At 34.8% G+C, this 14,667-nt stretch overlaps 2 protein-coding genes across 2 annotated transcripts; both read right to left on the bottom strand.

The window, feature by feature from the left end:
- Positions 1–8,695: 8,695 nt before the first annotated feature.
- Positions 8,696–9,921, bottom strand: LOC149679438 (uncharacterized). Its single transcript, XM_089835723.1, has 2 exons — positions 8,983–9,921; positions 8,696–8,908 (listed from the first exon to the last, which is right to left on the bottom strand). The coding sequence occupies exons 1-2, from the start codon at positions 9,853–9,855 to the stop codon at positions 8,858–8,860; spliced, it is 924 nt and encodes a 307-aa protein (XP_089691849.1). The 5' UTR covers positions 9,856–9,921; the 3' UTR covers positions 8,696–8,857.
- Positions 9,922–12,991: 3,070 nt separating this feature from the next.
- Positions 12,992–14,419, bottom strand: LOC149679437 (uncharacterized). Its single transcript, XM_089835661.1, has 4 exons — positions 14,333–14,419; positions 13,663–13,830; positions 13,262–13,498; positions 12,992–13,144 (listed from the first exon to the last, which is right to left on the bottom strand). Exons 1-4 carry the CDS (start codon positions 14,417–14,419, stop codon positions 12,992–12,994), a joined length of 645 nt encoding a protein of 214 aa, XP_089691787.1.
- Between the last annotated feature and the right edge of the window lie 248 nt (positions 14,420–14,667).

Here is a 14,667-nt window from a genome sequence, read left to right as displayed (position 1 = left end):
CATCGAATAACTCAGAAACTACTGCGAAGTTAAGGTTCGGAACACTTTTGAATTATCAAGCAACTATTGAATGTTGAACTTCTGAAGTTTGATTAAGAACAAATAAGTCTAAGTATTTTATTTTAATTAATTTATAAATCATGTTAAACCCTTACATATATTACACTGTTTGCATAGCATTTTGTTCAGCCTTTATCGGGTTTGTGGCGCATAGGATAACGCGTCTGTCTATGGAGCAGAAGATTGCAGGTTCGAGTCCTTGCAAGATCGGTGTTTATTTTTACAGATCTTTTATTCAACATAAATGAAATAATCCTATAAATACAATGATTGGATAATTTTTTTGTTACAATGTACAAGCTTGTGGCATAATGGATAACGCGTTTGCATTCAAAGCAAAACATTGCAGGTCCGAGTCTTGGAAAGCTCGTTCTCTATTTTTGATGAAACATCCTAGTATATATAAGGGAAAATTCTTAAATAACAAACTTTCAATGAAATGTGCGCGTGCTGGCGCGTGGTTTAGAAATAACTTTTTTTTAAATCTATACAAAAAGGTCAACTAAACTTAATTGAGTCACCAACCGCCTTTTTATATGACATAAGTTACCACCCGCCTATCTATGGTGAATTAATTTACCACCCGCCTATGAATTGTGAATTAATTTACCACTCTTCTGCCAAATGATTTAAAATTTTAATCTTTCCCATAAAATAATGAGAGGCACTTGGAGTGAGCCAATATGCGAACGAACATCTTACTGGAACATCGAATTAATGAAGTTTGACAAGCATATTATTATTTTTATAATAGATTAATACAAATTAAGGCTGAAGGAACAGATATTATATAAAAAAGACTTGGTTTGCCCAAGCCTTAAAAACAAAACGATAAGAGTTTTTCAGTTGTCTGAAGCGAGGATATTATTTTTTTTTTCAATTGAATTTTAAAGACAATCCGTATTTTACTACTCTTTGGAATTTAATTCAATCACCTGATTTTACTGCTAATGGATTAGTTTCCTATAAATTAATTGAAATAAAAAATTACTTATCTCAGATTTTTCAACAACAATTCCATTTTCCTGAATCATTTTATCAAGCATTTATTATTTTGAGGGATATCGTGCAAATTTAATCAAATTGACTCTTTCTTTTTTAATTTCCGAGAATATTCCTTTCAAAAGGTTTTAAACACATCAAGTTTTCATAATGTTGTCAACTAAATAGCAGTTCAACTAATACTTCTAAAATCTTCCCCACAAGTACTGATATACACAGTTCAATAATTGTGACTGTGCTTAAAGAGGAAACGAACCCCTTTATCAAATATAAGAAAGGTGATAACAGCCCCCTTTTGTATTTGAAAAGACCGCATATAATGCATTATTAATGAGAGTATTATTTGAAAATTGAAGTACGTTCTTCATTGAAAAGAAAAAATGTTGTTGAAAAATCTGAGATAAGTAATTTTTTATTTCAGTTAATTTATAGGAAACTAATCCATTAGCAGTAAAATCAGGTGATTGAATTAAATTCTAAAGAGTAGTAAAATACGGATTGTCTTTAAAATTCAATAGAAAAAAAAAATAATATCCTCGCTTCAGACAACTGAAAAACTCTTATCGTTTTGTTTTTAAGGCTTGGGCAAACCAAGTCTTTTTTATATAATTAGATTATGAGTTAAGTCATCACGAATTTGATCCGGAGAATATAAGAACCAATTTCCCTTGTTGCTATTCTCTTCAACGATTGCCTCAAAATAATTATCTCTATAATCACCAACAACAGGTACTTCTCCCAAATATTTGTCAAGTTGTAAATCTCTACAAACAAACTCTTGCCAGAAATATTTAATAGTTTTAAGCGACCTGTTTTGATGTAGTAAATAATACACATCAAAATAAGGGTCATTCTCTAATTCAGTGTTTCTCATAGATACCACAGTAACATACATTGCACTGATGTTAATTGTTTCTAATGTAAGGCACTGATTGGTCGTGCTTTTGGGGCCCGCAGCTTTAAGGAGTCTTTTACCCAGTTCAATGGATTGATGAAGGCTAAATATTATTTGAAGTTCTTTTTCAAATTTAATTTTTTTAATGTCTTTAGTAAAGACTGTATTTTTGAAAGCCATAGCGGCGTAGAGTGAGCTTTGACAAATTCTGAGTTTTAGATGGTCTTTTTGAGTGTTCTCAGATACATGGTCCGTAATAGAAGACTGCTTCGAGTTACTCGTTTCTTCATGGCCTATCTTTTCAGCCGTGATAAATTGTTCATTTTCTGAGCTATCAATTGTTCCCTCTTTTGGGTCAGAATTAATTTTGTTAAGTTCCTTACAATCTCCTTTTTGTGTGCTCTCTTGTTTTTGCGCCTTGGGTTTTATCTTTTTCTTTAAATTGTCAAACCATAATTTTTCATTTCCTCTATAGAAAAATAGATAAAGGTCCTGGCCACTACTTGTAACTAAAGTGAAAACTAGTCTCTGAAAATCTTTGGAATATGCAGATTTTCCAGTTTTCACATAGAAATAACGCTTATGTATAGAAAACGTTTCATTCTGCCCTTTCTTTTTACTCTTATTTGTTTTATTTCTCCAATTTATTTCATCATCTTTCAAAACCATTACATCGCTTCTCTTTTCCTCATTATAGACTAAATAAATGTCACCACCTTTAATACCTTCATTAGGTAGCCGTTTAATAACCCTTCCTTTAAATGTGCCATCTCCAACAGAAGTCAAAATTTTAAGGGCATAAATCACATAAACATTGGAAACTCCAGTTTGAAAGGGCAATGGATTATCTCTGGTTATCTGTGTTTCCTCACTAGGGAGATCACTATCCGTGTGTGATAACATATTCTCATCACTCGAATCCATTTGGAGATGTATTTTGAGATAAAAGGGTAAATATTTAATCCCTTAACTGACAATATAATCAAGAGAGATGCAATCAAAAACGTTACTCTTGAAGCAAGAATAGTAAATATATATGGACATTTTTCCAAGAAAAGCAAATATATACACACAATGTCGGCAAAGTAGCGAAAGATAATATATTATTTGTAAAAGGTATTGATAGATACCATATAATTTCAAAAAGGTATTGATAGGTACCATATTAATTCTAAAAGGCATTAATAACGTACCATATTATTTCCCCTAATTAGCAACAGATATAGCATGTTATTTCGCAAAATGTAGCGATTGGCATATTGTTTTGCCAAGTGGCGACAGGTACCATATTGTTTTGCCAAGTGGCGCCAGGTACCATATATTATAGTGCCAAAGTGGCGAGAGGTACCATATATTATAGTGCCAAAGTGGCGACAGGTACCATATATTATAGTGCCAAAGTGGCGACCGGTACCATATATTATAGTGCCAAAGTGGCGACAGGTACCGTATATTATAGTGCCAAAGTGGCGCCAGGTACCATATATTATAGTGCCAAAGTGGCGCCAGGTACCATATATTATAGTGCCAAAGTGGCGACAGGTACCATATATTATAGTGCCAAAGTGGCGACAGGTACCATATATTATAGTGCCAAAGTGGCGACAGGTACCATATATTATAGTGCCAAAGTGGCGACAGATACCGTATATTATAGTGCCAAAGTGGCGACAGATACCATATATTATTTCACGAAAGTAGCGACAGGTATCATATATAAATTCAGAAATATTGCGATAATATATTTAAGAAATATAGCAATAATATCATAAAAATTCGCCAAACAGCGATAATTTGGAAAATTTGCGAGGGAAAATACTGTATTCACTTGGCTGAGCTCTTAGTAAAATCCTCCCGTAACAAACAAATGGGCACCAAACAAATAGCAAGCTATTTTTTACAGCTATCTGCGTAGGCCTTGGCAATAAATAGTACTCGTAAATACTTCACAAAACTTTATTTTAATGTCAAACGCAATTTACCAGTAATAAAAACTATCTTACGTTCTTTATTGAAAGATCCTTAAATATTGTATTGGATAGCATTCGATAACTGTTAAGTCAAATTATCAAATATTGTGCAAGGAGAGTCAGGAGCCCGAAATTCAGAACTAAAGAACAGGGATGCCAGATTGAAAACCTTCAACCCGCCAAAATCAAATTGAATACAAGCCCAAAAGACCGGCAATCTATATTACGAAAAGAAGCCCAAAAACTGACTAAGATCTAAACAATCCAGCCCAAAAACAAGCCAAAAATTGATCGTGAAAATTGGAATTAGTTTTTCTTTTACAAATTTCAATGAATATTACATACTTACACCGTTTTTAAAACCCAAAACAAAATGAAACCACTTAACCATAAATTGACGAATTATAAGCTGCTCAAATGGTTTGACAGTACCATTTGTCAGTTTTTTGGGCATTTTATGATTTTCACCTTTTGGCGGTATTTTAAGTACAGAAAGCCAAATAAAAAAGCAGACAAGCCCTTTATTTACCGCCAATATTTTAGAGAAGAAGCCCAATTGGCGGCTTTCCAGCCCAATATGGCATCCCTGTTAAAGAAAAAACACAGTTAGTACATGGATTTAGTATAGAAGCTTACGCTTCATGGATATATCACTAACCTTAAAACACGCACTACATTTATTTATTTCTTTGAATGCAATAGTCCACTAAGTCTACAATATGACGTATACGTGAACACCGTAAGTCTGTACATAAGTCAATTGACAGAATGACAATGTAGTAATAAAGTGAAGCGAGAACGATATTATTAATAAAGTCATATTAAAAAATAACAATAATAATACAAAACAAAACCAAAAAATTAAGAGAGAAACTAGTATCAGTTTATTAGGAATGCCCTGCACATTAATGCAATATTTTAAAAATCATTAAAGGATGAAGGTTTACAGAAATTTAAGCCTTATAATTTACAACGAAAATTGTCTAATAGTTTATAACGAAATTGGGATTTATTAGATAAAATGACGACATCATTGGGCAAGGAAATGCAGTCATCGATGACAGCACACGCAGTGTGTTTGTCGGAAAGTAGTGAGCACCCTAGGTTTGACTAATTTTTGTGAGTGACCACGGGTTCTTCTATTGTTATGGCGGGTGAAAATAAAGAAAAGTCTAAATCTAGGTTGTTATGAATAATATCAAAAACTAAGCGTTGGTTGTTAATTTTGTGTCGTCTAGTGAGTAGTGATAGGGTCAATATTGAGTAAGGAGACGTCGGGGAGGGAGTCTTGATTAGGCGTTTGCCTGCAGCAGATCAGTTGAGAAGTGGGGGGACCAAATGAGCGAGCAATAATCAATTATAGGAAGGACCAACATTCAGAGAAGAAGAGGGCGGTAAGTAGCTCGCACGCCGAAAAAAATAAAACCTTTACCTCAATTTCTTCGTCATCAGCGAGCTAATACCACCACGCACGGGAATTTTAAGACATAAACGTGGTTAAAATTGAATTGCCTTACCGTAGGCTACAGTGATATATCCATGAAGCGTAAGCTTCTATACTAAATCCATGCATGTACATGGCAGCGATACATATATTTAGTACCGACTTTAGCTAGAATGAGAATATCCTTCAACCATCTTGGCGGTTACATATTGAAATAATCATTCATAACCTCGAAAATATTTCATAATAAATATGAAAATACAGTCTGATTGCTTAAATTTGCTTTCTATTTTTTTAAAAAAAGCCACATCTATTGTTAAAAAAATCCTCCCATAACCCCCCCCCCCCCGGCAAACGAACCCCAGCTCCAGATTAGCAGGCGCGGACCTAAAAATAATAGGAAAATGATTGGTCATTCATTTTGTAATCAGGGCCGTCGAGAGAGAGAGGGGCAATTCTGTCAGTTTTCCCGGGGCTGTCTTGATGGGGCCCCGCGATTTCGTCATTTTCCATGGGGCCCGCAAACTCTCTCGACGGCTCTGAACATAATATTAAAGAAGAACTAACAAATATTTGTCAAAAAAAGTCTTTATTATTAAATTCAAGGATAGGCAAAATTAATTAATAAATTTTTAAGTTAAATTGTGATTAAGCGTAAACTTAGATAATATGAAAACCAGAACCTTCAGAATGCACATGGAATGCGCAGCGAATATCAATAGAATAAATTCGTTAATTGTTTGTTATCAATGCTATTTTTACCCGAACCTATGCAAAGGACGACCTAAATTTATTGCTTTTATTCCTTTAAGAACTAAAAGAAAATGATATGGACTCATTATTTTTGTTAGAGTAAGTTAATTTGAATGTTCCAAACAATAAAACTCGCCAAAGAAATGACGCAACATTGGAACGTAAAGTGACCTCAAAGGCGGTCAGGAGCAGAATGATGAAAAGTTACAAGAAATTTGGCTCTTATGTAGATATTTTTTACAAGGTACCCTCGCATTTAAATTTTTCCCCCCACCCCAACCCATAGTAAAAATAGACTTGCAGGTCACATTCATGTATTGTGACATAACAAACATCATTATTTATAAAACACCACTATTTACCTGTTTACGATTAGTCCCTTAGGCTTAGATTGGAAAACCATAGCGATCAAAGGAAAGAAGTCTCATGACATTGCATTTAAAAATTTAAAATACATTCTTCGACTTTTTCAGTCCATACAGATCAAAAAAATTCGTTTTAAAGGTTTCCTAAAGTTGCTTTCCGTGAATGCGTACCACGTTGCATATCCTCCCTGCGGATAAAAGTTTACTTTCTCCTAGCAAAACGACTGAGCTTTGGCAATAGTATCAGTTTCGAGGCAAATAAAACGACGTTTCCCTCAGCAACAGTCTCTAGGACAAATTTGTAAGTTCTTCATAAGAAAAACTCTCTTGTTCAAACTTGTTAGCTAAATGGTATAGCCATTGACGACCTTGGAAGCTATCTAAATTCATATGCCAGTCACATATGTTCTTATTTTTCAAAAAATGAAATGCATATGCGACTGTAAACAAACCACAGTCATAATAGTTTGACGAAGGTTGACGTGGGATTCCATGGTTGATATAATCAATTTTAAAATTATCTTCAGATACTTTTGTGTTGAAGTGTGAATTCGCTAATGCTATTAGCTTTGGCGTGTGATTTTTTAACACATTCGATGATGTTTCCATAGAATCAAAAATCGTTATTTGACCATTACTTCGTATGACACCTAGAAGCCAATGGTCCGAAGAGCCAACATTACGTGGAATAGCCAGGATCAAATGGCGGTCACTTCCACCTAAAAATGCACAGTTACTTTTTTGAAAAAAGCCTTTTACTTGCCGTTGGATTTGCCCTTCGTCTTCAATAAACATATACTGGTAAATGGTAATGGGTACTACCAAAAACACGGCGTTCATTTCTAAGTGCTTGACAAGAGTAATCAGTGCTTTGTCCAAAATGCAAAATTCAATAAGCTCTCTGGGTCTAAGGCTTCTATAACGAAGGTCACTTTGAATTTCTCTCTCACAAGATTCATCACATTTGAAATTATCAAAATCTAACTCTTCTTCTAAGGTACCTCCTGAACGTGAAAGGTCTTGTTTTTTGGTCTCATTCATTTTACTTGCTATACGTCTACTTTTGACTGTATTATCTTGATTTTTTTCTCTGTTCCTTAACTCCCTAGTTTGAATTTCTGAAGGGCTTATTAAAAATAATAGCCATTTTCGATGCAGAGTCAAATTAAGGGCTCCGCCTTCTTCTGGGACTATACAACATATGCAATAATACACATACAATACGCAATACAATCCAAAATCTGACGACTTTTTGGTTTTGGGGAAACCGCAATAACATTTTTCAATCCATTTTCTACGCTTGAAATTAAAAGCAGCATTTGAAAGGAAACTAAGAATTTTAAACTCCTCCTTGAAGTCACGAACCGTGAATTTATCCTGTGAAGGATCCAAAATTGTTATAGATCTTGATTTGCAGCCTGCTACACCAAGCATTATGTGATTTTCCAATTTCATAGAGGGAATTAAAAAAAACAGGAAACCGTTTTTGGGCTTTATATTCTCTCGAACCGTGAGAGATACGATACGCATTAATGTAGGGTCACTTTCTACAAGAGTATAATCATGAGTTTTTGAAAGACTGTATAATTCAGTTGAGTTCGCCTCATAAATTACTGATTCAATGGCTTTCTCTAATAGAGGTATAGAAATGGGTATTTCTGGACTTAGAGATTCAAAGGTTTTTTCCTTGATCTTTTTTTCATACCCTTCGTCATCACGAGGGAATGTACTGGGCCCCCAATGAGGTTCCACCTCTTCATCAACTTCTTCGTCATTCCTCGTTTTCGTATTTATTGCTGTCTTTATCACCTTCTCTAGCATTTCTCGAATCAGAATTGGCCTCGTTTTCGGATATGTCACAGTTTGAAACAATCCTTTTTCTTGCTGGTTCTCTCGTTTTATTTATGGCTGGTGAGATTTCATTAACTGCATCTGCCTCATCTGATATCATTCGAGACACTTCATTAAGATCTTCATCATCTTCAACAAAAGCCTTGTTATTGGTATCTAGTTCATTTTCGGATGAATCAAAGTCTAATGAAAGTCTTTTTTGCGCGGACTTCAAACCTATTTCAATATCTTTATCACCATCTATACTTTCGCTTGTCACTACCTTCTTGGTGGGGTGAATGTCAAATTTAGAAGTTTCCAACGTTCCTGTAGTGACTTTAGCATCATATGATAAACTTCATCAGACGTAAGTAGAGTCTCATTTTTGCTTTTGGCATTTATGGAATCAGGGGCATCTAAAATCGTATAATCTACTAGGTTTGAAAAGTTTCCTTTGAGGCCTCTCTTTCCTGTTGATGATACCTTGTAGCTATCAAAGAGTGAAAACGCCGGTTTTTTGGCACTTGGAGTACTTCTCTCACATAACATTTTTACAGCTAAAAGGTGAGAACACTGTCCTTTGGCATATCTACAAGAGCATTCTCTTTTAGAGTCTCTCGCGTTTACAACATAGACACGGCTTTTGTGAAAAGGGTTTCTGACTTTATAAACTTGTAAGTGAGGGCAGAGCTCAATTAGTCCATTTTCAATAATCATTTCGGCTAATGTTGTAAATGATAGTCTGTATTCATATTTGGAATGCAAGAGACGATTATTCGGTTCTTGACCAGAATATAATCCAGACTTGACTGCTTGGACTATATCAATAATTGGAACTAAATCAACTTCTAAATGCAGGTCTAGAACTTCAGCCTCTAAATTTTCTTTTAAATAATAATTTCCATGATTTTTATAGGCTCGATTAAATTCAAACAAATAATGTTGCTGGAAAAGGGTGAAAATTAATACAGCTTCGTCAAAATCAACTTCGGTATTGTTAGTTTTGTCTTTCAACTGCTTATGAAAGGATTCACTGAGATTATTAGTTGGAGTTTTTTCGTGAAATGCAGAAAAACGCAGGTATTTTGCCGCAATAGCATGATTTATGAGATCTTCCTTCAAATGTTTATCAAAATACTCTAGAAATTTCCCTGACCATTTTCTATGAAATTCATCATATAGTTCATCAAATAAATCTCGAGTTTCGCACTTGAGTAACTCCTGTAAGTGGAAATTACAAGCTGGTATATCATCATCCACATCCTTAAAACGGCGAAACCAATAGATAATGTTATCCTTAATATGATTGTGGCAATACAATAAATTTTGACCAGCTGTAGGGCAACTTCTTTTTATAGCCTCAACGATTCCCCTCTCACGATCTGTTACTATTGGAGCATTTCCTCCAAGGTCATCGAAGTTGAGTTCTAAAACTAATTCTGCCCAAAATTTGTTGTGAACAGACCCAAATTTGTTTTGATGTAGTAAATACAACACTGGAAAAAGGGGGTCATTTTCTATTTCTGTGTTTCTCATGACGACGGTAGTGATGTAAAAATTCCCAAGGTTAAATGTAGTATCACAAGTGATGCATTGCTCAATAGTTTCATCATTAAAACGATGCCTTAAAAGACGCCGTGCCAATTTTATCGCTTCAGGGTCACCAAAAACTATGGAGAGATCAATTTCTAAATCAATTTCTCTAATAATATTTTCATATTTTCCTTCTTTCAACATTATTACACCATGAACAGAATCCATGCTTATTTTTTGTTTCTTTTTCATCAAATACTTTGCATTTTCAGCTTGTTTGGTATTTCTTGGCATTGCTCGCGGCTCTACTTCAAGAATATTGGGTTGATTTTCATCTAATTCACATTCTTTTAACTGCTTATTAACATCTGTTACTATTTCATGATACACATCCTTAGGAGCAGTAGCCTTCGTTGTTAAAGTTTTCACACAAGTTAACGTTGAACGATTTGTTGGAAACCAATGGCGTTTTGTGTTTTTCTTTGTATTTCCATGGGGTCTATCAACCCACAATTTTTCATTCCCTTTGTAATGTACCAAAACAGGATATGGACCCTTATCCACATCAAGGGTATAGACGTGCTTTTGGAATTTATTACAGCCTTTAGCAGAATTATTAGTCCTTACATAGAAAGTCCGTTTAATAATAGATGGTTGCTTTTTGTTTGATGCAGTTGCCTTTAACTGCCAACGCATCCCATCATTGAAAAGGTCTTTCACTTTCATTACATCACTTGTCGATAAAATAAAAATATCACCTCCTTTTATCCCCTTCTTTGGACAGAATTTTAGAACATTTTGATCAAAAGTGCTATCTTCCACAGAATTTAAAACCTTAATCACGTGTTTCATGTTCAGAGTTTGGTGAACATTACTTTTAAAAGCCAAAGACTTCTTGCATTCAGCTTCAACAAATTCGTTACATTTCATTTCATTGCAAGGTATGTCACATTTGTCACTGCCTTTTGGAGGCTCTTTGTTGGCCCGATACTTATGAAATTGCAAATGATGGACACGCTTATCCCTATCACAATCATCAGTACAATCACTACTGCCAACATTATCTGATGGGACATAATTGTCTTCGCTATCTTCAACAGACAAATCCTCGATAGTACTCATTGTTAAACGTTTGCCAAAATTTTATCAACTATCACTATTCATATTTTTAGAGTTTTGTATTAATACAAGAGGATTACAATCATCTCTCTCAAATTGTCGTTGAAACAGTGGTGTCTTATTTTTACATTATAAGCCAACAAAGTGGCTTCTAGCTCTCTAAAAATGTCACCGAAATAGTCGCATCCTATTCTGAGCCAAGTGGCTTTTCTCAAACTATCACTGAAATAGTGGACTCTTTTAATGTTATGAGCCAAGTGGCTTTGAGCTCTTAGAAATTGTCATTGAAACAGTGGCCTCTTAGAGTAATATTATAAGCCAAGTGGCTTTGAACTCTGTGAAATTATCACTGAAATAAGTGGCCTCTTAGATTAATGTTATGAGCCAAGTGGCTTTGAGCTCTTAGAAATTGTCACTAAAACAGTGGCCTCTTAGAGTAATGTTATGAGCCAAGTGGCTTTGAGCTCTTAGAAATTGTCACTAAAACAGTGGCCTCTTAGAGTAATATTTAAAGTCAAGTGGCTTTGAACTCTGTGAAATTGTCACTGAAATAAGTGGCCTCTTTGATTAATGTTATGAGCCAAGTGGCTTTGAGCTCTGTGAAATTGTCACTAAAAGTAGCATCCTATTAAAAGCCAAGTGCCTTTTAACTACATGAAATGTAGAAATGTCACTAAAAGAGTGGCACTCTATTATAAGCCAAGTGGCTTTCAGCTCTATATTTAAGTCACTACTGTGGCTATTATTATATGGCAAGTGCATGGGTTCAGGCCAAATGGCCTGATTTTTTCTTATATTAGTAATACTAACAAAACTAACTTAACTAAATAAATAAATAAAAAAAAACTACATTATACTACACACAAAAGGGCAAAGGCTTAAAGTTGCCAATCTGCCATAAGTACTATTAGATTTAGATTTATGCTTTTAGCAATTAATATATTTCAGAACCTCATATTAATTTCACAAAATGATGCAAATCGAAAAGTAATATAGATAAAATGTGATATTACCATTAACTTTAAAAGTTACAATGCACTATAAAGCGGAACAGTACTATACGAACCAAACACGTTCTTTCTATGATACCATGGATAAAGAATGCGCGTGAGGAAAATCTTTTCACTCTACAGGATAGGCAACTCCCTATCTCGGACGACAACTTATTCTGTATATACTTTGTTACAACATTGGTTGTCAGCACGCGTAAAGCTAAGTCTCTATGTAACGTAGGTTTGTACGTGCTGTCAAGAGACGAAAAACTTCAGGATCTTCAGGATTTAAAATTTCCACGAGTTTTTTAGCTCGAGTGCACGGACCTCTAGGCCTTAAGTGTAGTAGGCTGTGGGAAATTTCACATGTATTTGAAAACAGCCTTTTTGTTAACAGAATTCTCGTTGCACGTTCCGTGTCTCGCGCCACGTCGCGCGCCTAATAGGCGATTTTAAAAATGACGTTTCACAGGTGCGCGCGCAGAAATTAGGGAGGGAAAAATGCCTTCCATCTCTGCTTTTTCCCCCGGCTACATATTTTGTATAGGGGACTTTTTGAAAAGGCCTATTTTATCAAATCTTGTGATAAATTTCATTCAACACGGAACGTGCCACGAGAATTTTGTTAACAGAAAGGCAGGGCGTTACGCGATTGGTCGGCAGTCCTTGTTTAAAATTATCCTTAAAATCTGAACCTAATTTGAATTTTAAAATAATTCGGAAGTATTTCCTGAATGCTTCACTATGAAGGCTGGTCTTATAATTTGTAGAAAAATCGATAAAAAATCACTTGATTTTCCACTTCACCCTCCCTTTAAGATTGGTAAATGAAAAATTTAAACGATCCTTTGAAAAAAATTTATTTTGACACTAAACATATTTAAAAAAACACTAAAAAAAAGGTAAATGGATTTAATAATTTTTAAATAGTTTTAAAAGAAAAGGTTTTAAGGGTTTAATATATATATTTTTTTTAATTTAATTTTTTTATTTTTATTATTATTATTTATTTTTATTTATTTATAAGATTATGTGTAGTAATATCCACGTCCTCCTCTTTGACCCCGGCCGTACGGCCTAGGCCAGCTCTCTCCCCGCCAGTATGGGCCTTTGTTTCCATAGCGCCGCCCACGCCCCCGGGTTCGGCTGGGTCCAGCGGAGCCTGCGTCCTCCGCATGTTCCTAATGGATAAAGTAAAAAGGTTATATAAAAATTAGTAATGATTTTGTGCCCATTTCATTCTACCTTTTAAATGAAGTCAACGACAGAGTAAATTCAAAAATTACAGTGGAACTTACATATTTGTCGGGCCCTTCGATTTTCTCTAGCGCTTCTAAGCCTTTCGAAGCTTTATCCTGCTCATCCAGCAATTGCTGGCCAAAGAGATTATTTGTGCGTAATATTGTTTTATTTTTCATCAGTTCTTTGGTTCTTGGGAACCCGTCAAATATATTGTCTCTTCGCCGTTCCTCCAAACCTTCCATTTGAGCCAAAACCTTTTCTTGACAATCCTCTATCGAGGCCTTTATTCTCTCCTGAAAATAAAAAAAATTTTAATAATAATTAATGACATTTTAAGAAAATGACTTATAAACGTATAGCGCCTTAGACGTTTCGAAATTGCAATTTTAATTTAAAGGGATAGTTGCAGCTTATTGCTAGGACCGTTTATTTAGATTTTAGTTACAGTTAACATTACCAAATCATTCTGCTTCTTGGCATCGTTTAGTTCCGTGAGAACATTACACAGAACATGTTCTGTTTGGAAGTATATCGCTTCCTTCTGTTTAATTCCGGAAGAGTACCGCTTGGATTGCTTTATGAAGTCATCGACTTCCGGGACGAACGTGTTTTCCTCAAAATGGGTCTATTGAAATAAAATTGCGAGTTTTACTATCCGAATATCGTATACCCAGATGAAATAAAGAAATTTTGAAGAATAGCTTTTCATGAAGATTAAAGCTATTCTTCACTATATTAGAAAGAGTACTGGAGTTAAGGGTCCGGCGAGTTTTAGAGTTATCTTTAATCGATCTGATAGACTACTCACAAGTTGATTCATTATAAATTTGGAAATTTACTAGATTGAAGAAAAGACACCACAACTAAACTATATCAAAAACGAAGTGATCTCTAGCCTGCTCTTGAGAAAAGGATCATTCTGAGAGAGGGAATCAGTATAGCCCGAGGGATTGACTATAACCCAAGGGATTGAGCATAGCACGAGGGGTCGGTCATTCGAAGAAAAAGAAGTTAATCTTGAAATCAATGCAATTTTTATAAATAAATTTTGAAAAATAAATAAGACTAATTTCAATATGGGGTTCACCTTGTTTTTACAAAATCTGGGGTCTCTGATTTTTACACACTGTATATTGTCTAGGGCTGATAAGCGCTCTTTTATGTTGCGGCAAGAATTCAATTCTAAGATACGTTCCCAGGTCTTTAGGTGCCATGCTAATTGTTTCTTTTTTTCTACTTTTAGCGCAAAGGGGCTACTAAGCGATCCTAAAGTCACCAACCCTAAGTTTATTACTAGACAGAGCTAGAGGATATTTCAAACCATATCTCTCCTTCGATCCCTATAAATTTATTACCAAGAATGCATATGGCTAATAGGAATCATTGTGTACCCATTGAATGCTGCGCTTATAGGCATGAGAGTAGGTTAACACTATGTAGCCGTCCGCTGGTACATGATATA

Source organism: Phalangium opilio, unplaced genomic scaffold (genome assembly GCF_054372755.1).
Source record: "Phalangium opilio isolate 3A_F unplaced genomic scaffold, DU_Popi_V2 ptg000041l_1, whole genome shotgun sequence".
Classification (NCBI taxonomy): domain Eukaryota; kingdom Metazoa; phylum Arthropoda; class Arachnida; order Opiliones; family Phalangiidae; genus Phalangium; species Phalangium opilio.
The sequence above is the reverse complement of the archived record's forward strand: the minus strand, read 5'-3'. Positions and strand labels throughout refer to the sequence as shown.